At 38.9% G+C, this 24,680-nt stretch overlaps 1 protein-coding gene across 1 annotated transcript in view; it reads right to left on the bottom strand.

The window, feature by feature from the left end:
* Positions 1-24,422, bottom strand: part of LOC134566021 (vomeronasal type-2 receptor 26-like) — a 44,267-nt gene extending 19,845 nt beyond the window's left edge. Inside the window, exons 1-2 of the mRNA XM_063425735.1 lie at positions 23,958-24,422; positions 4,130-4,253 (exon numbers count right to left, since the gene is read on the bottom strand). Coding sequence (XP_063281805.1) covers positions 4,130-4,253; positions 23,958-24,422 — 589 coding nt within the window. The remainder of the gene's footprint in view (positions 1-4,129; positions 4,254-23,957) is intronic.
* Positions 24,423-24,680: the final 258 nt, after the last annotated feature.

Below are 24,680 nucleotides of genomic sequence, written 5' to 3'. Positions count from 1 at the left end.
AACCACAATTTTTGTCTATTGACACCAGCTCTGCCGAGTCCACATCTGAAACCGAGGGAGCGGGAGCATCCCAGGACACTTCAGAGATGCCATCTAGGAAATCCACACGACCGCCTTTTTTTCCCCAGGACCAACATTCCAACGTCCCTCCGGGATTCAATACAAGAGGGCGCAAAGATCTAAGAAACCCAAAGTCACTAGACGAGGACAGGGGGGCAAGATATGTCGGCACACGTCCAAGAATACCGAACAGGAAGATTTAACACCCATTTTTAATCTATCCTCCAAGACTCTCAACTCTGAACATATCAAAGTCCTGTCGAAAGGCCTCACTTTTGTTCCAACTCCAAAAGTTGACGTGTTCAAAACTGACATAGATTTATACAAGATGGAACGCACTTTGAATTTACAAGCATTAGTACATAATTCGCACTCGCAGTCTAAAAATCACCTCCGCCAAATAAGCACATGGGAACCGAAAACGGCCCATTCCTCTATCAAATCCTTCTCCAGTCTATTAAAGAATGATGTACATCAAATTATTTCAAATCCTAAGCCTGTTCCACATAACCTAACAATGAAGGAACATAAGGCACTTGAGGATCTTGCTGATGATAAAAACATTACCATCAGACCTGCCGACAAATTGTCATACAGGATTACGCATCTTATCGTATGGAAATTCTCAGGCAATTATCTGACACGACCACGTATAAGAAAATTGCGTTTGACCCCACAAAGACCATCACACAAAAATTACAAGCCTTGGTCAACAGGGGCGCCACGGCTGGTTTGCTTGACGATCAAACTGCTAACTATTTGATTGATTTACACCCTAAAATTCCTTTATTGTACACCTTACCGAAGGTACACAAAGATGCTCGAAACCCCCCTGGACGCCCCATTGTCTCCGCCAAACGCGGAATATTGGAACCGTTGGCCAAATTTATCGACCATCATTGCAAAATGCCCACGCTATCAATACCTACGTGCCTCAAGGATACACAGGATCTGCTCGCACACCTCAAACAAGTCATCCTCCCGGAAGGCCCCATCACTTTGGCAACGGTAGATGTGAAAAATCTATATACAATCATACCCCATACCGATGGGATAGAAGCTATGAGACAGGTCCTCATTCAGTCTGACCTATACACAGGACCTCCTATCGAGTTTCTCCTCGAATGCCTTGATTTTACTTTGAGCAACAATTATTTTCGTTTTGAGAAATCTTTTTATGTTCAACAAACGGGAACGGCGATGGGATCGGCTATAGCCCCTAACTATGCTAACAGTTACATGTATTCATATGAACAGAAGCATATTCTATCAAGATACCAGTCCAACCTCATTCTATATCTTCGATATGTGGATGATATCCTCATGCTGTGGGCAGGTCCCCCCTTGTCCTTTGAGAACATGATCCAAGAGCTAAACACGATCAATTCCCCGGTACGTTTTAGCCATTGCTGTGATATTGAGAGGATACAATTTTGGGATGTAGAAATCTTCCGCTCCCACCAGTCTATTGGATACACTCTATTAAAAAAAAGCTCGGACCGCAACACGGTCCTGCATGCAACAAGCTTCCATCCCAGGGCACTCAAGAGATCACTCCCGACCTCACAGTTCCTCAGAGTTCAGACTTGGACAACACTAGGACACAGATCTCTTCGATGCAACAGGCGTTTTTGAAAAGAGGATATTCATATCCAATATTGAAACGCTCACTGGACAGAGCTTGGGAGATTCACGACAAGCCGGGCACACAACCTATGATGCTGTCTAACGAACCTAGGAATGTCACACTACCTCTGTTATATCACACGGCTAGTGACCAAATTGCCAAGGCCATCCGCAGGAGATGGGACATATTATCCTCTGACCCTACACTACATTCTGCTTTTGTACATCCCCCCCGTATTGCCTTTAAACGGAATCGGAACCTTAGAGACATGTTGGTCCACAATGATTGCCCTGATCAATATGGGACACAAAAAACTCACAGCAAAACAGGTTGCTTTAAATGCACCAATTGTGTCACTTGTGGCCATATGCTCCCAGGCTCCTCGTTTGCCCATCCACACTCAGGAAAGCGATATCCCATCAAACATCATATCACCTGTCTCACCACCCACGTAGTCTATCTTATATCCTGCCCTTGTGGACTATACTACGTGGGTAAAACTAATCTCACACTAAGAGACAGAATGCGGGGCCACCGTTCAGGAATTATGACTGCATTCAGGGACAGCAAGACAGACAAACCGGTGGCCAAGCACTTCTTGGAGATGAACCACCGTTTACCTACGCTCAAATTTATAGCCATTGATCACATCCCCCTCTGTCTAGGGGGGGTGATCGGTCTAGGATCCTGCTCCAACGGGAGGCATACTGGACTAAGACACTGGATACCTTACATCCGAGGGGCCTTAACGAATACGTCTCCCTTCACGCCTTTTTGGATATTCGCTGATTCTTTTTTGAACAGTTTTTTGAATATTTTTAAAAAAAACTCGTGAATTATCATGTCTATCTTTACTTAGAATCATCTATTATGGCCGCCTGTAGTATTTTTATATATGTTTTTATTTTTATTTATTTATTTGTTATTTTTTTGCTATCTTTTTGCTATTTTTTTATTTTTTATTTTTTTTATTATTTATTTTCATGTTTACTATTTTTATTTGTATTATTTTTTATTTTTTTATTATTATGCAGACTTATTTTTATTTTTATTTGGGTATTACCATATGGGTTCATCTTTATTAGGGCTTTTGACCCTGTTCATTCATCTGCCTAACCTCTGCACCATGATGACTTTTATCATGTTGGGCGTTGGTATACGCTACCCATGTACTTTTGGACCCCTTTTCTGTACATTTGCATATATCTATCTGTATATACTTAGGCATTGCCGAAATCAATTTAATGGTCGCTTTCTGGGTTCTATTTTCTTTCTATCTTCTTCACCATTATTATCCTTATTGTACTCTCAGCAGATGGCCCCAATCTCGGAACCATCAGCTGTTTGACTTCCTGTATGCCACTACACTTCTTTATTAGTGCTTTGACACACTTCCATATATGCACATAGCACTTTAGGATCACTCCTCACAGGTTCGTTTATGGATATGATTGACAGTTCACGTTTTGTTTTGTTTTGTCACGTTCTTCACACACACTCACTCACTTTACACTCTGTTCTCCTTCTGTCCACCTCTCCCCATTCTTACATACACTTTAGCATACCCAGCTTTCACCTTCTTGCACTTGCCCTTTGTGGCCAGTATCTTCTACATTACTTACTCCATGTGTACTATACATACATATTATGCCGTTCTGCACTGGGTCTACTAACTGCAGGATCACTATTTTATACATACAATACATGTCCATTTCAGTACTCGGTTTCACCATCAAATTTATTCTACTCCCATATCTCTTTAATTCTTATAATGTTCGTAACTTCACACACACCACGTAAATCTGCCCACACTTGGTTCCCTTGGTTACCTAGACGCATGATCACGGTTTTTGTTCTGTCGCACTATTGGTGACGTCATCACACACCGACGGGATCGCCACGGCGGTTTCTGCAATCATATCCCAGCGAGCACACATGGCTTTGGGGCGCACAGCTTTTTCAGGGTAAGTGATTACCTTTTAATTTGGTAGGGTATATAAGGTCACTGTTGTACTTTGTTTAATATCTTGATAAAGACCTGAGGGTCGAAACGTCGATTTTTTTCACGGAATAAACTACTTTAAACAAGTCCTCTGGAGTGCTCTACTCTTTTCCTGGATATATATATACATCTATATTTTGAATTAGTTTTGCATCAGTGGTGTGTTTTTCTGCAATAAATTAATTTTTCTTTGGCACATCATGTAGCCCAATTTTTTTCATCATAAATTGTACGATACGATACAATACTAATAAACAATAATTTGTGGCACCCTAGATCTGGAGTCCTCATGACTGAGAAGGAGTTTTTAGGTAACTTCTGATTGCATCTGACATTGTTTATTTATTCACTCCCCCACAGTTGTTGGTAGTGGAAGGTTTAGGTGCTTAAGTCCACAATTAAATGCTGCTGCTGTAATATTCTTTAGCATTTGGCTATACCAGTTCTGTTGGTTATTTCTCCATCTGAACATGGGACACAGTCATAACAGCAGGTTTGTGTTCCTCGTCTAAGGACTTTTCTGGTTCCAGGCAAACATTTTTCAGAACATACAGATTTTGGAATCTAAAGTAGAAAAAAAGTGAAATGTGAAATAAATATAAGACTCATAATCCATGGCACACCGATTTAGATTTACACATTTTACACTCATTTGAAAATGTTCTAGGTTCCTATTTATTTTCCATTTTATCGTTAAAGGATCACTATAGTGTCAGGAAAACAAGCTAATTTTCCTGGCACTATTTAATCTTCCCTCATGGCCCTCCTCCTGCTAGGCTGAAGAGGTTAAAACCCCTTCAGCCACTTACCTTTATCCAGTGCCGGGCTCCCTCGGCGCTGGTGACCTCTCCTCCCCCTCCGACGTCAGCTCCGAAGTGGAGCCGAATGCGCACGCGCGGCCAGAGCTGCTCGCGCATTTAAAACGCCCATAGGAAAGCATTTCTTAAAGGGACACTATAGTCACCTGAACAACTTTAGCTTAATGAAGCAGTTTTGGTGTATAGAACATGCCCCTGCAGCCTCACTGTTCAATCCTCTGCCATTTAGGAGTTAAATCCCTTTGTTTATGAACCCTAGTCACACCTCCCTGCATGTGACTTGCACAGCCTTCCATAAACACTTCCTGTAAAGAGAGCCCTATTTAGGCTTTCTTTATTGCAAGTTCTGTTTAATTAAGATTTTCTTATCCCCAGCTATGTTAATAGCTTGCTAGACCCTGCAAGAGCCTCCTGTATGTGATTAAAGTTCAATTTAGAGATTGAGATACAATTATTTAAGGTAAATTACATCTGTTTGAAAGTGAAACCAGTTTATTTTTCATGCAGGCTCTGTCAATCATAGCCAGGGGAGGTGTGGCTAGGGCTGCATAAACAGAAACAAAGTGATTTAACTCCTAAATGACAGTGAATTGAGCAGTGAAATTGCAGGGGAATGATCTATACACTAAAACTGCTTTATTTAGCTAAAGTCATTTAGGTGACTATAGTGTTCCTTTAATGTTTTCCTATGGACATTCTGCGTGCTCAATGTGATTTTCTCATTGAGCGTCGGGGAAGCGCCTCTAGCGGCTGTCAGGAAGACAGCCATAGAGGCTGGATTAACCCTGCAATGTAAACATAGCAGTTTCTCTGAAACTGCTACGTTTACATCTGAAGGGTTAAAACCTGGAGGACCTGGCACCCAGACCACTTCATTGAGCTGAAGTGGTCTGGGTGACTATAGTGGTCCTTTACTGTGAAAAGTCACATAAAAAACATTACCTGAAAAAACACTTATTTGCAGAAAATATACAATTTCAAAGTCCACTAATAAATTCATAAGTAAAACTGTAATGGAATTTCTAATTATCATCAGACTCTGCTAAACCTACTATATTCATCAACTTTGAGTAAACCTAAATATCTTTTTAAATGATTTGATTTAAAAAACAAACAAACCTACAAATAAAGAAACAAAAACTAAATATGTACAAAAATTGTAAAAGTATTTATTCTTTCATATCACAAAATGGGATTAAGGGGAACAGTTTATATATAAGTGCATGCTCATTATAAAACTTAATTCTGTAAGATAAGATAAGGTATTTTGTAGGTTGTGGACTGCCTTTATTTTTATTTTATTTTTTGCTTCTCTATAGGTTTGTTAGTATTTCAAAATATCGAACCTGTATTGAATGTTTATATACATTTGATTTGATGTTTATTAACTATTTCATTGTTTCAATTTACTTGTGCATTTTCTTTTTATTGTGTTTATCTGTTGTCCATCAATTTATGATTAGTTTTTTATTATTTTATTGATTGTTCTCCAAACAACATTGCAGTATGTTCTTTGTAGGAAGGTATTGTTAACATTGTTTAATTTTAATAATAATATAGTTGTAATGTATAAATACATGTGGTTGACATCCATTGCTTATCCTTGTGAGTAAAATGTTCAGTTTAAAATTGTTTCAGAAGTCTAAAAACAAAGAATCTATTTTTAATATTATCAAACAAGCTAAAATATCATCCAGTCTGTTATACATTGTATGAAGGTAATATGACTAACTTCATATATAATCAGTTCATGTAACCATCCATTGTCAATTATGTACTAGTAACCTTGCAATGCAAACTAAATATTTCTAAGTATAATTAAATATTTATTATTAAGATAGGTATTAAGATAGCTACTTAAAGGACCACTCTAGTGCCAGGAAAACATACTCGTTTTCCTGGCACTAGAGTACCCTCAGGGACCCCCTCCTGCCCGGCTCTGGAAAGGGGAAAGTGTTTAAAACTTACCTTTTTCCAGCGGTGGGCGGAGAGCTCTCCTCCTCCGATCCTCCTCTTCTCCTCCCCGTCGGCTGAATGCGCACCTATGGACGCTTGCGTGCTCTCACTGTGATTTTCACAGTGAGAATCACGCAAGCGCCTCTAGCGGCTGTCAGTGAGACAGCCACTAGAGGAAATAGGGGAAGGCTTAACCCATTCACAAACATAGCAGTTTCTCTGAAACTGCTATGTTTATGAAAAAATGGGTTAACCCTAGAAGGACCTGGCACCCAGACCACTTCATTAAGCTGAAGTGGTCTGGGTGCCTAGAGTGGTCCTTTAACTATATGGCCAAATATTGATCAGTTCTGTCACCTCTGACTGCTTTTATATACCTGACTAGTCACTGCTTAATTTGTCTGCATTATATATAGTTGGTATAGTAGATATTAAATAGAGGGAAAGATTTAGTAAACCATTTCCATTATATTAGTACATTATGTGCACGTTCTATTAAGTTCTGTATAATATACAAATTCTATTAAGTTTAAATTATGGGAACATAACTTGCGTTTTAAGTTGTGTAATTTCTACCATTTTGTCCTACAGTATTCACAGAGAGCAGGGTCTTGCTTGTAACTAAGTAAATATGAATAATTCACTTAAAAAATGTAAAATACAGAATTAAAGGGGCATTATTACAACTTCAACCAATGAAGTTGTTATGAAGCAGTGCAATGAGTAACAAACACTAACGTGTTTCACCTTCAAATAAGCTTTTTCAACGTGTTACATACTGTGACAGATCCATCTGTATAGACTAGTATTGCTGGTTCGTCTGTTTGCCTTTATTTTCGCTGGATTTCCTGTCCGTATGCCCCTGTTCGTGTAATTCTGGAATACCGATTGAAACTACCGAACAGACGGCCACCCGGGAGAGGAGTGTGCTGCTGGTTAACCTCTTGGCACCAATTAGAACGTTGTGGTTAACCGCAGACACCTCTCCATTTCATCCGTACGGGTGGTCGTCGTTCGTATGCCGACCACGAGGCGGCGCCCATTTTGGAACACGAGGAAGATCAGCGGTGTTTGGTGTCGATCCTATGGAACTAAAAACGGACACTTTATCTACCGAACACCGCTGGAAGCTGCCGCCCGCCTTCTATTTCGTCGAGGCGTACGAACACCAGTCAGTTCGGGAGTTTTATAACATCCGTATGGACTTCACCCAGATAGCCGTCCCATGGAGTCATTCGTATACCGAAGGACTTGTGAGAGCCTTTGACTCCATGGCGATTGAACTATGTACATCGGATCTGAGCGCTATTCGGTAGAAATATGCACTCAAATCCAGGCTATCGGGTGATACGTTACACGAACCATATTTATTCTGGATTTCTGCATTTGTGTATTTTAATGTATTTTTCTTACTGTATTTTAAAATGGTGATTGTCTCTATCCCTGGAGATAATTGGGTTTCTTCCCAATTATCTCCGGGATAGAGAAGAACGATTTATGGGTAAGATGGGAAGTGCTTATATTGAAGCCCTTGTGATTGGCTACTGTCCAATATGTCTAACAGTCTTCCACAAGGTCCCCTAGAGGAGTGTCCACCTTGTGGAGACCTGCATAAATACCGGGCAGGTAGCCCCCATTAAACACATTCCTGTTTGACCCTCAAGACGGAGCTTGGTCTCGTTTGTGGGGGGAATTATTACTGGGACAGCGCTTTCGTTATTTCTAGCTGTGGAAGGAGTTCGACTGATTTGATGATGGGAGTTGCCGCGTTCGTATCCTCCGTTCGGGAGTTTGATGGTCGGCTGTATAAAATCTGCATTTCGGGAAAAGGGGATTATTCACTAAACGGCGGCTTCATCTATTTGGCGGTTAGTGTCGTAACACATACATCTTAGTTTATACCTTATATATAAGGGAGCACAAATGCAAACATAGCTGTCACGATTCTGCGAACCAAACACGCTAACACACACACACATACACAGAAAAGGTGCAGTACCGGACCTTAGAGTGGCCAGGCTAAGCACACAAAGAATAGTCAGGAGACAAGCTGAGTAAGGGGAACCAGAAGACAGAATAACGAGAAACAAGCCAAGATCAAAGGGTAGGAGAAAGTCACAAAGTCAGATTAACAAGCCAGAGAGTACGTAACCAGAAACACAAGTTCAGTAGCAATACTAGCAAGAAAAGACCACAACAGGGCAGGGCGGAACAGGAAAGGTAAGAATTTAAACCATAAGGTTAATTCTGATTGGATAATTTCCAATCAGAATTAACAATTACACGTGGGAGATATCTAAACCTCCCACTGTGATTGAGGCACTGTGCCTTTAACGCCGGGTCAGGTGACTGACCCCGGCGTGTAATGTATTGGGTGGTCTCCCAGCATGCAGCGTCATGCATGCTGTCGCTGGGGGACGTGGAGGAAGACGCGGGCGGCATCCGAGGCTGGAAGGATGTCGCTCGCCGAGCCCACGAGGAGGAGGGGACCGCGGACGGCTGGAGGGGGAGTACTGCGAGCGGAGTGCAGCCTCCCCTCGCAGCCGCCGCGGGATCCCGACAATAGTGGCCACATTGTAATGTATCTACTATGTTATCTATTTTTATGTATACACAGGTCTGTTAAATAAAGCAGTGTTTTATAGTTTAACCTTGGACTTACCCTGACTCTTCTATTGGAGTCTGGACACTCATTTCTTTGCTGGGGAACAAGCCACCTGAGCCATGTGGACTGAGAAAAACCTTAATTTTGCTCCTCAGCAGTGAGTGCCTCTCTAATTCTTTTGGGTGTGGAGTGGTCCTTTAATTTTTTAGGAAATACATGTTCTTTTCTTTTCTTTTTAAAAGTCAACTCAGGTACAATCAAATCCCTACATTGTGTTGGCTTCCTGCATTACAATCTCTGTATTATGTACCAGCCTGTCACCGAGTACTATAAGTTAGTTTCTCTTTTAGAAAATAGGCTATTTAAAGTGATTGTCTCCTGCACAACAGGAGTCTACTTGTTTTCCTATCTAGAAATATGCTATTAGAGGCTAGACTGTAAGCAAGTTTCAGGATCCTTTCGTGCAGTTACCCCAACCTAGCTTTTGTGCATAAAACCCTTTGCAAGATGGCAATGCTAAAATATTACAGCTATGTTACAACAGTCACTGGACAGATTAAGGAACAGCACACACATACAAATATAGTTTTACATTTTATAAAGCTGCTTAATATCACTTATCTCAGCAAACAAATATGGGGATTTATTTCCACCATATGGACATTTTGTGTTACGCTCACCACTACTTCAGAGTACCCCAATATTGATGGGTCCTACATGAATTCCAACATGGGAGACAAAGTAAAAAGTGCTAGTGCTAAATGAGCTAAAGTGCATTTTAATAATCTGTTGGCAGTGTTGTGAATATACCGTATATACTCGAGTATAAGCCGACCCGAATATAAGCCGAGGCCCCTAATTTTACCCCCAAAAACTGGGAAAACTTATTGACTCGAGTATAAGACTAGGGTGGGAAATGCAGCAGCTACTGGTAAATTTCTAAATAAAATGAGATCCTAAAAAAATTATATTAATTGAATATTTATTTACAGTTTGTGTATATAATGAATGCAGTGTGTGCGTATGAATGCAGTGTGTGCGTATGAGTGCAGTGTGCGTATGAGTGCAGTGCGCGTATGAGTGCAGTGCGTGTATGCACGCTCCCTCCTCCTCCGCGCGGTCTGTGCAGCTCCCTCTGTCAGCTCACAGTGTAAGTCTCGCGAGAGCCGCGGCTCTCGCGAGACTTACACTGGGAGCTGACCGAGGTGCTGAACGGACGGCGCGGAGGAGGAGAGAGCTGACAGGAGCTGCAGGAAAGGTAAGTACAGCTCTGCCAGCACCCCTCTCCCCCCAGTCTGTATTATGGCAATGCAAATTGCCATAATACAGACTATGACTCGAGTATAAGCCGAGTTTGGTTTTTTCAGCACAAAAAATGTGCTGAAAAACTCGGCTTATACTCGAGTATATACGGTATATAATGCAACATTGATGCGATCAAAAACGCAATTCACAAAAATGCCGTGTCAAAACTAAAGAATTAAAATGATCGTGCTTTGATGTTTATACCCAAAATGCATATTTTAACACTGTATTGTTTTAATTGTGTTTAATATCACATTGATTTTGCAATATATACTTACAATGCTTGTATATTATGTATATTATGTATACTTACTTACAATCCTTATTTGTTTGCTGAGATAGGTGATTTTAAGTAGCCTGGTGAAATTTTAAACTGTATTTTTATGTGTGCACTGTTCCTTTTTCTGTATATTGTATAAATGTTGGTCTTTACTACAGCACCAAGGCTGAGAAACACATGCTACGGGTGTGCCTGGAGATATCTCTTGTAAGAGATGGAAAATATGCCATTTTGTTTGATATTGATATAAAGCTTGCTGCTTTGAAGGAACAGAATTTAACCATTGGTCTCTGGCAGGCATTCAGTTTGCACAAGTTTGTACAGGATTATGTATCTTTCACGTTACTATGTTGTTTATTTGTTTTATTGAAAGTGTGCCTATTGAATATGTATTTGGAACTTCATGAATACCTATATTGAGACTGGAACCAGCATACAATTCTTAAGGCCTTTCTCTTTTCCGCATTTGTGAGTTCATTACTATCCTTTATTCTATTCATTTCTACACTGCAACTGTAAGGCCAAATTCCACAAATTCCACAGGGCCCTCTACCTTCTGTATTGGTCTGTTTATATTGTATTGTCTTTTTCCCAATTGTACAGCGCTGCAGATACATGTTGGCACTTTATAAATGGCAGTAATAAATCAATATTAGTGACATTAGAAGGTGCTCCTATTTACTTATTTTTGTGCCGCCACAGGAATGCTGTATTTCCAGTATCCTTATATATAAATCATATACTTTGCTATTATTTCAATTTCTCTTTCATCCCTTATTCCCATCTCTAACTCATTAATTCCATTTCAGTAATGGCCATTACCTTCTCCCAGATAATGAATTCCTTTGCTTACCACAGTCATGTTACCATTCCATTTTAAGATCACATTACCTTGTCTCTGTTATCATTTTTGATTTGCGTTCATGGCTCCATTTGCCTTCTTGAAAACCATTCTGTTCATTTTGTTTAGTTACTTTTGTTATGTGAAGTTAATGCCAGACAGATAGGCATTGGAACAGATTGTAAGATAGATGTCAGTCATGGTAGGAATAGTAGGCTGGTCCATAGGAATTAGGACATTTTCATTGTGCAGGGATGGAGTTGAGGTCAAGTGTGGATAGGAGATGGAGTATAAAGAGAGAGAGAGAGACAGGAAAGCCAAAATAATAAATAGAAGGGATGGAGGAGAGCAGCTATTAGGGAGAAGAGTGTGGGAGTCAGATGAGTGGATGAAAGGGCAATGTTAGGTCAGGTGTAGGAGCAGTAGGCATTTTTTTAACTGTCTCAGAAGTCCAGAAATTGCAAGGCAGCCATTGTCTAGTCATTCTGGAGGAGTAGGAAAGCAGTCACAGGCTGCGGGATCAGACCAGGAAAGTAGATCTGGTCTCAGATCACATGATGGATCTGAACCAAATTCTAGTTAAACAATGAATGTGTAATCCAAATAACAATGTACTTGTAATGTCATTTGTGTGCCCCATTTTGTAGACTGACATTTTTTGTGACCCTATCAGCTTAGAAGTCATTTCCATATTAATTACACAGTTTTAATAATATGAATTAAAATAATACAAAAAAATCAGGTTGGTCTGGTATGCCTATTGCAACACCCTGGGATGAGGGAGTCTGACTTGTAGTGAAATGGCTCAAACTGGATGCAGGCAGAAATTTCACCAAGTGATCTGCCTAGAGAGATAGATTATTTTGGGTCGCAACTGAAATAAAAAAAAGCGATCAGGTGCAGTGGGTCCAGGAGTCAGTTCATTCAGAAAGGCTTATTCTAATGTATTCTGGTGGTTCATATATGGGGTGTATGTCTTTAAGTCTTTAAAAAGTGGTGCATATATGGGGTGTATGTCTTTAAATCTGCTAAAGGCAGAGTCAAATTTTGCTACACACCAAATAATATACTTTTGATTTAAAGCTCCAAACAGGAAAGGATGCTATAGGAGAACAGTATGAGGAACTGTTCCCTATTTGTGGCAAAACAACTTGAAATAATTATATATGGTGTATACGTCTTTAAATCTGTTATAGACAGAGTTAAACTTTGTACTAGAGATATAAACCTCTTGTATTATGTATTAGATATACGGTATATATGGCTGTATTCTATAATGTAATATAAACCATATCTCTTTAAAGCCGTTAAAAAATATATATAAAAAAAGGAGAAAATGAATAAGTGAATAAATGCAGTAATGTGGAATTTATTGGATATAATTTTTCAATCAAAAGTAAAAACACTAGGAATTTATAAAAATAATAATTAGTATTAAAAGTATAAAAATATGAGCCAGGAACGTATAACAAGGATATTACCAGCAGTTTGGCAGTTCTAAAATCGAATAAACCGCAGGGACCTCCCAGGATGGATATAGATACAGTGTTGCAAGAAACTGTAATCTTCTGGCTGTCGGCTGTGAGGTTGGCGTGCGTCCCAGACCTCACTCTGGGTGATGCGCGCTGTCGGACGATTGGTCCCCAGATCTTAGGGTGCACACTCTCACTAGTCGGGAGAGGAGAGGGAATCCCTTGTTGCTGGTTTACGAAGTCCTGTGTCCGTATCCTGCTCAGTACTGGTGTGGTCTAACGCGTTTCGTGGGTGTTAGCCCCACTTCATCAGAGACATCTTGTTGCTGGTTTACGAAGTCCTGTGTCCGTATCCTGCTCAGTACTGGTGTGGTCTAACGCGTTTCGTGGGTGTTAGCCCCACTTCATCAGAGACATCTTGGACCAAGTGGACCAGCGAGTGCTAGGGGACAGTCCTTAGAAAGCATGGAGTGAGCGCATCATTAGACGCATTTATGTCAAGCTCAGGGTGCTGCCTGCATAATATGCCCTTAATTGAACATCCTGCAGGATTGGTGGGCAGCCTGACATGCATTCATGCCAGGCTGTCCTTCAAATTCTTTGGACAGACATGCCCCCTTTTTGGGCATGTTCTCCCCTTTTGGCAGGTCTGGTCACGTGATTCGCAGCAGTGACCCACCCTTTTACCCCGCCCATTGACTTCCTGCTTCACTGCTGTTAGGGGTTATGGATTTACTTGAAAGATGAAAGCATAAATTAGAGAGATTAGCATAGAGTATGTTTTCTTATAGCTGCATCCTATGAGTTTCCCTCCAGCACCATCTCCATCAGATACATGTCTCTTGGGAGGTATGACTGTTTTAGTGTTTTCGGTCGATAAGATTCCGTAATTAGGCCCATCATAATTGTCAGCACCAGGCCCAGTGTGCTCTTAATCCGGCCCTGGGCTTAACCCTACTATGTCTATCAAAGAAGAGAGAACACAAGAGACCCACTCTCTGGAATGATAGTGGCCCCATCTGGTAAGATAAGATCCTTAATGAAAATTGAATAATCTCCTGGCACAGAGGCTGGGAGAGAAGTGTAACCTACATTGCTTAATTTAATTATCTCCCAGTGCAGAGGCTCCCAGCACAAAGGTGGTTGACACAAATTACCCTAAAATACAGTATAAAAACACTAAGAACCCCCACACATATGGTAACCCCGAAAGCTGGTCTTCGAGTGCCCAATTTGGATAATAGCTGGATATCTGCTAAGTTTAGGGAAGGCAGCTAGGGTCATTATAGATCCCTTTAGTGTAATGTTTGTGATTTCTTCACACACTAAGTAAACAAAGAGAATACACCTCTAGCTCTTATTCTGAAATAAATATCCAGAGGGAATCATTATCTTCAGTAGAAGAAGATGTCATGGAATACCTAGAATCATTATTACTGACACTTTGAAGATTAAAGGTGTGAGTAAAGAGTAAGATTTATCTATTTGATGATCTACAGAATAAAATGGCACATTTCCTATATATTCAGCAATTAAATTATTAGTGGAAACAGAATGGCAGAAACAGGAAAAATGTCTGTCTACACAGAGGAAATTCAACAGGCTATATACCTTCATGGGGCTAATGACACAAAGACTTGGAGAACAGCCGCTGATATCTCATATAAAACTTATGTCCACTATTATTTCAGGGAAATCTTCTTTTTGGGAAACGTTTAGATGATGCCATCTCCAAAGCAGCAAAGAGAAAAAGGCAGTTCTTCCAAAAGATAGAAGACCAAATTATATTGCAGTGGAAAGGGAAGAGGAAACAGAAAACAATCTTCATTTTGATAGTTTAGATCAGCGTATTCAATGCCCACTTATGCATCTTTCTTGATGGAAAAATGTCCTTATTGCCCACCAGTTTTTTTTTTTTTTAAATTGTCGCAAGTGCGGAATATTTTTTAGAAAGGAGGGAGTTTAAAAAAAAAAAAAAGTGTATGTAAATTTATCTTATTTCTACTTTATGCATGTTTATAATGTTTTTAACTTTATAAAGTTTAATGAGAAAACAATAAAGTAAATTGAAATTACCTTTAACAAGTGATTAATGAGATCCTTGAGGCTGATGCTGCGAGACTAAATATTTAATATCTGGTTTGATTTTCATAAGGAACAAAACGAAGGTCTCCTCTTTCAGTGATATTCAGATGGTTTCTCGGATTGCTCATAATATGATTTTTCATCCGTGCATTAGCTCCCCTCCTCTCCCTCCTCAATTCCCCCCCCCCCCTTTCTATCTTGTTCTTCCTTTTCCTTTATGCTTTTCTTTTACCTTCCTTATAGCAATGCCCAGCAAGAAGGCTGAGCTAGGTAGCCCACTTATTATTATCAGCCAACATCAATTCTCTCCTTCTCCTTCCTGCATATTTTATTTACCTTCTTTCTCCTTTTTTTTTTACAAGTACTCTGCTCCTTCTTTCTCCTACTTTACAAGTACTCTGTTCCTTCTTTCTCCTATTTTACAAGTACTCTGCTCCTTCTTTCTCCTATTTGACAAGTACTCTGCTCTTTCCTTCTCCTTTTTACAAGTACTCTGCTTCTTTTTTCTCCTATTCTACAAGTACTCAGCTTTTTGAATTTGTTCTGGTGTGTAGAATCATTACCTTCAGGCTTTTTGCTGCAAACACTGTCTTTTCAGAGAAAATGCAGTGCTTACATTACAGTCTAGTGATAACTTCGCTGGCCAGTCCTCCGATAGCTGTTAGAGATCCTTCCTGGGTCATGGCTGTCACGAACGCACCCTACTCCAAGAGTGTGCGTGACGTAGTTGTGGTGGTGAAAGGGTTAAAGTACACTATTTGTCTTCACTAGATCGGAAATAATGACAAAATCCCCTTTTTAACACCACCCACACTTAAACATAATAATATAACTATTACTATCCCACCAAATATGACTTAGTACAATATTTAAGGAATTACAAAAGTACTAACTAGTCTCTTCAGGTAACGTGATTCTTAACCAGACAAAGGCAGAACTTAATAAATGAATGTTTATTATGAACAAAGAACAGTCACAGTGCATATAACAATATATGATAAACAAGTTATTTACACCAACAACAGATAAAAACAAAAAGTATAAAATACAGAAGTCCTAATTACTCACTGTAGCGGAGTAGCAGTATAATCATGGTATCTCCGCTGGTAGTCAGGATAAAGCAGGTAAAAACACAGGCAGCGAAAAATAATAAATCCCTCTTCTCTAAGGACTAGACGACACCCAGTCTGGGAGCCAACTGTCAACTGACCTCTGTGGGGGTCCCAGCTTCAAAAGATGTAACCCCTGTTGACCTCAGCAACAACATCTCTGCAACCTGTGCCATTTAATACACAAATTACATTAAAGGATAATATTCCAAGCGTGCAACAATAAATTATACACCCTTGCTGTGACAATGGCTGCCTAAAATTCATCCAAACATTCAGTGTCTCCTCCCTCTGCATGCAGACACTGAACTTTCTTCATAGAGATTCATTGATTCAATTCATCACTATGAGGAGATGTTGATTGGCCAGGGCTGTGTTTGAATCATGCTGGCTCTGCCCCTGATCTGCATTTTTGTCAGTCTCAGCCAATCCTATGGGGAAGCATTGTGATTGGATCAGGCCGCCACTTATGATGATGTCAGCAGACTGCTTGTTTTTTTTTTTTTTTAGGCAAACAACATGCTGATCTACAGCTTCTGGCTTGAATACAGTAAGATTTTGCTATATTTTTGGAGGCATGATTGGCCCAGGGGGGCTAGATGGTGGTGTTAACACTATAGGGTGAGGAATACATGTTTGTGTTCCTGACCCTATAGTGATCCTTTAAGGGATAATATTCAGGAATTCTTTGGGATCCTCACAATAGGTTAGTCTTCAAACTAAAAGAAATTGGTCTAGATGAATATTCTTGTTCTTGGGTAGAACATTGGCTTAAGGATAGAGTACAACAAGTTGTCATTAATGGTAAATTTTCAGGCTGGACAAAAGTGGTAAGTGGTGTCCCTCAGGGTTCTGTTTTGGCACCGCTTCTATTTAACATATTTATAAATGATCTTGAAATAGGCATTGCAAGCCATGTATCAGTGTTTGCAGAAGACACAAAACTTTGTAAAGTAATAAAATGTGAGCAGGATATTGCTTTGCTGCAGAGGGATTTGGATAGATTGGGGGACTGGGCACTAATATGGCAGATTAAATTTAACGTAGAGAAATGCAAAGTTATGCACTTTGGGGTCAAGAATTCTCAAGCAACTTACACACTAAATGGTAGTAAATTAGGTATAACCAGACACGAGAAGGATTTGGGAATTGTTATAGACAACAAATTAGGCAGCAATATGGCGAGTAGGCTAGTAAGGTTTTTTCATGTATAAATAGGGGAATAAATTCTCTGGATGAAAATATAATTTTGCCTCTTTATAAATCGCTGGAAAACCACACCTTGAATATGCTGTGCAATTTTGGGTACCTGTTCTAAAGAAGGATATCATGGCACTAGAAAAAGTGCAGAGACAAGCTACAAAATTGATAAAAGGAATGGAGCATTTTAGTTACGAAAAAGGTTAAAAAATGTAAATCACTTTAGTTTGGAAAAACTGTGCCTCAGAGGGGATATGATAATATTATACAAATATATTCAAGGCCAGTATAAACCATTATCTGGAAATCTATTCATAACGAGGGCTATACATAGGACACAAGGTCACACATTTAGGCTGGAAGAAAGGAGATTTCATCTAAGGTAAAGAAAAGGTTATTTTACAGTAAGAGCAATAAAGATATGGAATTCTCTGCCTGAAGAGGTGGTTTTATCAGAGTCCATAGAGATGTTTAAACAGCAATTGGATAAATACTTCCAAAAACATAACATATAGAGATATAATTTCTAATTAGTGGGGTAATAGCTGCTTGATCCAATGAGATATCTGACTGCCATTTTGGGGTCAAGAAGGAATGCTTTCCTAGTTTGTTGCAAAATTGCAAGCGCTTCAGACTGGGTTCTTTGCCTTCTTTTGGATCAACATCAAAAACATATGTGAGGAAGGCTGAACTTGATGCATGCAAGTCTCTTTTCAGCTATATAACTATATAAGCACAAGCACAATGTTTTTCGACCTGAGTCTTCATCGAGGTGCATGAAAGTGAGTGAGCACAGTTTCTCTTTAAATACACCACGGGAGCTTCTGTAAGATCTTCAATCATGCCATTCACTCAACCTGATTAGCTAAAGGAGCGCTATATTCACTACACAAGAATCAGTGTTCCCTATTGGTCTTAAATTGCGCCCATCTTGGTAAACCCAGAAGTGGGTATGAAGCAACACGTCACTGGATATCTATCCACTGCCATCTTGGATAGTCTCAAAGTCTTATATCCACCGTGTCTACTAGTGAATAGCAGGTACCATGCCGCAGGTCATATTTAGGTATCCGCAATAGTTGGCTCAGAACATATTTTCAGACATTCCCTATAATGTATACATAATTATAGCTAATTAAAAGAGAAAGATAATATTGAACTATATCCTAATAAATAGTTTTAATTAAATAACAATTATTATTCTCAAATATTTCATTCATAAATGATTAATAAATTACATGACCTAATAAAATATTTTTTAGAAATTACTTTTTTCCCCTATAAAAATATATGTTAAGAACAATAAAATATTTATATAAAAAACATTTCACATCATGTTATAAACCACTGAAGTAAGCATGTTCAACTTGAACATCCACTTTATCTCCCTTTCTAAGGTGTCTCAAGTGATCACCCCTCTCCAATGGTGCTGAACAGAATGAATTCCTATAAAAGAGAGTAGCCTGGGGTCACTATTGTGGAACTTTGCAAATTGTAAAGATTTTTTTTTTTCTTAATATTTTCAATGCATTCTCTTATCCTAGTTTTATATTTTCATTAGTTTGGTTTGGTGATATCAGTGGTTCTACACATCATCACAGCTACAAACCCTAATTGTTAGTTGTAAAGATCGTTAAAACTAGATTTATTATCTATATAACTTCTAGCAATTTGATTTTTTTTTTTAGAATGCCTCCAAAATCCATAAGAACCTCAGTAATCATGACAGATTTATACACTAACCACCATGAGGGATGCTAGGCAATACAATTTGTTTTGAAAAGGAGGGAGAATTCCCTCTGGAACATATAGATTTTATTATTCAATGTATCATGATAGTTTTAACTAACAACTTCTGGTTTGAGGGTGATTTTTTTCTTTCAATTAAATGTAACAACAATTATTACCAAGTTCGCACCTAGTTATATAAATTAGTTAATGGCTTATTGGGAGAACGTTTTTGTATTTTCTGTGTGTACTTTGTCTTTTATAAAATATACATTGATTATGTATTTTTTATTAGGAAAGGAGAAGAAGAATGTTTCCAACACTTTTTAAATCATCTAGATATAACAATAAGGGTGTTAAATTAGCTAGCAATTTTAGTTAAAAAAAACAACTGAATTTTTTATATATAAAATTATTTTATTAAACATGGGCAAACTAATTTAAAAAAAGTAGACATTAATAGTTTCTTTTAATAAAATTGTTAGTGTCTGTGGCTTGACAAAATCCCAAAAGGGCCAGTTCCTACATGAAGAAAACAATCTGAAAACAAAACAAAAAATAAAAACAATTTTTTTTTTCGAAAGGTCTATAAAAAAAAAATTGTACTGGCTATCAGCCAGGATGGCCACCATTTATTTCATCTCTGCATGAACAGAACAAAAATTATTCTTAAACATATGAGAATTTCTCTAAATTGATGCGAGTAGGCTAACTTCATGCTTGGGTAGCATGCAGAAGTATAAGAAGACTCTCAAACAGCCAAATGTATTGACATTCGGGGAGAAATTGATTTGTCTTGGCACTCAGTAAAGGAGTCCGAGAGTAGGCAAAATCCACAAATGGCCATGGCTATACAAGATACAAATTACCCAAATGAGCATTTGACAGATTTAAAGTACTGAACTAGGGACACAGTAAAACATATAAAACATACTGTGCCTCCTTCAGCTCTAAAACTTGCCCAGGCCTGCGAAAGTGCAATGGCAGCCGGGGAGGGGGGCAATCTCCCTTCGGTCTGCAACACAGAAACATACACACCAGTGACAGCGGTGGACTTCATTGCAGCATACAAGGCTGTCTGCAAAGGATAGTCATGTATGTAAGTTATTTGATGATTTGAGGAGTCAGACACAAAGGGGCAGCTCATACACATGTAACAGCGGTCTGGGTTGCATCGGTATCGCTCTCACAGGTGGTCCCAAGCAAGCCGGGACCACACAGAAAGAGGGACCACTGTGCCTCTAATACAAGACAGGAGACAAGTATGGAAGGTTTTAGTCAAATAAAAATGAGTAATTGGGAGCCAGGACAGGCAGAGGATCTCTCTATAACAAAGTCTAGAAACCCACAAATTAACAGGATCCTGATTACATTGAAGAAGATTCTCTGAAAATGTCAAACCATAGAGTCCAACAGCCCTGTATTATTTGGGCTCACAACTAAGGTTGATACCTTGTGGTGACAGAGAGGAATTGCAAGCCACTCCAAAAAATTGGAAAATACAGATCTACTCCAGGAATTCGCAGGCAAGTTGCTCTTTCATTGAATTACCCATAACAAAAGGGAAACATGTATTATATTTATTTTTATGTATTATTCTTTGTGTGTGCACTTTCACTTTTTTATCTTTTGCATCCATGATATATATGACAGAATAAGTAAGATTGACACTACACTGATGGGAGAACCAGAATATGAAATTAAAACAGCAGATGCCAGTGGGAAAGGTTTGGGTACTCAGAAAAAGTATCACGTGGCTCAAGGAACATGACCTATAAAGAACTGGAATCTTCAGTCAAACATCCTGGCTCGTAGGCAGTATACAAAGCCCTGATATCTTTCAAGTATCTACTCCAGAAAAAATGGGTAAACGTACATGTAAACATTGTGACAGTTATGTACTCAAATAAATAAAATAAAAAATGATATTACCCACATTGAAGTCAATCTCTGAAAATAAACATAAATAGAAAATACATAGTTTTAAGTTCTTAGTTTTAACTTTATTACCCTATGTGTTGGTCTCACTCACATAGATGGAGCCACTTAAAAGCTGGCTCAAACTGCATGCCTTGAATAATTCACATGTGGACTTCAGCTGGGCACTTCCCGAAATTGTGACTGATGTACCTCCAGAACGCAGGTTAGGGGGTTAAACAATTTTATTCTCCAATAACAGGAAAAAATATTAAAACAATAAAATACAAGGAAAGTCCCATAAATAGTCAGTTCAGAATGCACCTTATGCGTTTCGGCTGTGTGCCTTCATCGGAGGTGAAGCTTGTCATAATGGCATACAGTCTTTTAAATGCTTGTTTGGCACCTTTTTTGCCGCTTATCGCAGGTCTTTACTTCCAGGTTCGGTGTCGTGGACATGTCCTGCGTCATCACATCCCGACGGCTGTTCTTACTTCCGGTTACGTCCAGACGTGCTAGAAACGCCCGACGTTATTTCTTACATAGAGGTTAATTAAAATCAAACAGCGAACATATATCACTAAATTAAGGAATTACTATAAATAAAATTCATACTCTTATGCCCTTATTTATACCTCAAGAACCTATGTAGGCTAATACACAAAATACATTAATGGTATAGACATAATGAATGGTTATATATTAACTCGTAAATAATACTTTACAATGTTAAAATATTTCTAACATCCATAAAAAAAGTGTAATTCATATATTAAAAAGAAGACTAAATACCTAACAGAGGTAAAATTAAAGAATTAAAACAAACATATATATTAAATTACAAGCAATTGGGAATCTAAAATGTGAATAGACAATAAATACTCATATTTAAGAATACATAAAAAGGGGGAAAAGAAGTTAAAAAATCATTATATATATTTATTAATTTCAAAATCGAATTTTTTTTTTAATTTAAAGATTTGTATTCTTTTTGTGAGTAACAAATAACAAATACATCAAAGGAAATTGCATGTTACAGGATTCACAACAAATATGAAGGAAATAGCCGTTAGTATACAATTCTTGTTATTACTGTAAGCGGCGATAGTATACAGATGTATTGTGAGATACATAAATATACACAATTATAAAAGCATAAGTGATATACAAACTTTAGTATAGAAGATTGATATTTTCATAGTTTTACTTGATGGAGATTGTGTGAGAAGAGGAAGAAAGCTGAGATTTACCATATGTTTTGGATTAAGGTTAAGTGTTATGATGATGAGTAGAGAACAGCGTGAGGGGGGGGGGGGAGGGGGAAAGGTCCCTTTAGGTATGGTTGGGGTGGATAGTGTGTTTCACTTTTCCATCCATGAATCTTGTCCAAGGTTCCCAAATAGTGTTAAATGTTCTGAAGTCTTTGGATATAGCGTGTGTTATCAGTTCCATTTGTCTCGTACTCTCTATTCTTGAGATCCATTCTCTGACAGTGGGGGCTTGGGGCTGTTTCCAGTACTTGGGGATCAATTGCGCAGCGGACATAGTCAAAAGTTTAAATAGTGTGCTCTGTGATTTGTTTAAGATATGACTAGAAGGAGGTTCTTGAAAAAGGAACTGTAAAGGTGCTATATTAAATGTTATTCCCAGTATGGATTGAATGAGGGTGTGAATTCTACTCCAGTACTTGTTTATAACCGGGCATAGCCACCAGATGTGGGCGTGGTTTGCTGAGTTGTTGTTGCATCTCCAGCAAGTAATTGTTTCTAGGCTATGTATTTGTTGTAGTTTCTTTGGGGTGTAGTGCCATCTCGAAATACGTTTATAATTACTTTCTTGGGCCATCAGAGAGGTAGATGTATTGTGAGTGGATTTAAAGATAGCATGCCATTGTTCCACGGAAATATCAATATGTAATTCCTGTGACCATTTTTGTGTGCAATTTGGCAATCCTGTTTGTTGTAGATCCCTAGTTGTTTGGTATAAGGTGGACAATATCTTTTTTGTGAGTTTATGGTTTAGGCAAATGTTTTCAAATTCTGTCAAGGGGCGAATACTGTCCAGTATTAGGTTATGAGTGTTAATAAAGTGTTTTAGTTGGGAGTAATGGAGTAGTTGGTTACTGGTCGGAGAAGTGGAAGGGAAGATCTGTTGTAGAGGTTTCATTGCATTGTTTGTGACCATGTCTCGTAGCTTCAACGTGGATCCACTATGGTATATAAGATAAGCCTTCCCTGATTGACCTCCCTGAAAACTCGGGTTGTTAGTAAGTGGGTAGAGTGGCGAAGGGTAGGGGGATATCTTCGTGGTGCGTATTAGTTTGTACCAAAGCTGGATTGTCGGTTTAATAGTAGGGTGTGATCCACTGAGAAGTGGGGTGTGTGTAATTGCTTTGGGAAGCCAAGGGCATTCTTTCAGAGGTATTGTAGAGTGTTCGTTCTCTATTTGTACCCAGTGGTGTGCTGGTGTAGGCCTTGTCCATTCATATATCCTGCTTAAATGAACCGCTTTATGGTAAGATTTTATGTCTGGTAAGTTCAACCCTCCCTTGTTTCTGCTTTTAATAAGAGTTTCGTGAGCTATTCTTGGTTGAGAGTTTGACCATATAAAGCTGGTGAGCATTTTTCTGATTTTTGAGAAGAAGCTCTCATTTAAATGGATTGGGAGGGCTTGGAGAGTGTAAAGTAAGCGTGGGAGAATATTCATTTTGATGATATTGATCCTACAGAACCACCCAAAACACGGTCTATGCCAGTCTTGGAGGTCCTTAGTGATGTTATCTAGTAGTTTGCTGAAATTGAGGTTGTATATAAGTTTAAGATTATGTGAGATGTGGACTCCTAGATATTTGACTGAGGTAGGTTGCCACGTAAAGTGGAATCTTTGTTTGAGCTGAGTGTTTAGGTAGTTTGTGGAATAGAGGGGCATCAAGTCACATTTGGTTAGATTTGCCTGAAAATGTGAGATTTTGCCGTATAGTTCCATTTCCGAGATGATGGTTGGAATGGTTGATAATGGATTTGCTATTGTGAAGAGGAGGTCATCGGCAAACGCCATGACTTTATATTCATGATCATTTACTCTGATGCCTTTGATTTGTGGGTTATCTCTAATCCCTTGTAGAAAGGGTTCCAAAATTAGGATAAACAGGAGAGGCGAGAGGGGGCATCCTTGCCTCGTCCCATTAGTGATTTGGACCTGTTGTGACAGTTGGCCATTAATACGTATGCGTGCTGTGGGTTTTGAGTAGATTGCGGCCAACCATTCTAGCCAGCGTGGTCCAAAACCCAGGGCTTGTAAAGTGTGCTTGATTATAGACCAGCTAACTCTATCAAATGCCTTTTTGGCGTCTATTGCAAGAAGTGTGCTGCGAGTTTTGTGTGCCTGGGCCCAATGAATTAGGTTGAGAACCTTCATTGTGTTATTTTTTGCTTCCCTACCAGGGACAAAACCCGCCTGATCTGGGTGAATCAAATTCGGGAGGAAAACTTTGAGTCTATTCGCCATTATCTTCGTTAGTATTTTAAGATCTATGTTAATTAGAGATATTGGTCTATAATTTCCACACCCAGTTGGGTCTTTGCCCGGTTTCGGAATAAGCAAAATCGACATTTAGTCCTCGTGGTGTCATATTGTCTACTTCGAACATCCACTTTATTTCTGCTAAACCCAAAT

The sequence above is a fragment of the Pelobates fuscus genome, chromosome 6, assembly GCF_036172605.1.
Source record: "Pelobates fuscus isolate aPelFus1 chromosome 6, aPelFus1.pri, whole genome shotgun sequence".
NCBI classification, from domain to species: Eukaryota; Metazoa; Chordata; class Amphibia; order Anura; family Pelobatidae; genus Pelobates; species Pelobates fuscus.
Note: the sequence above shows the minus strand (reverse complement) of the source record. Positions and strands in the feature narration are given on the sequence as shown.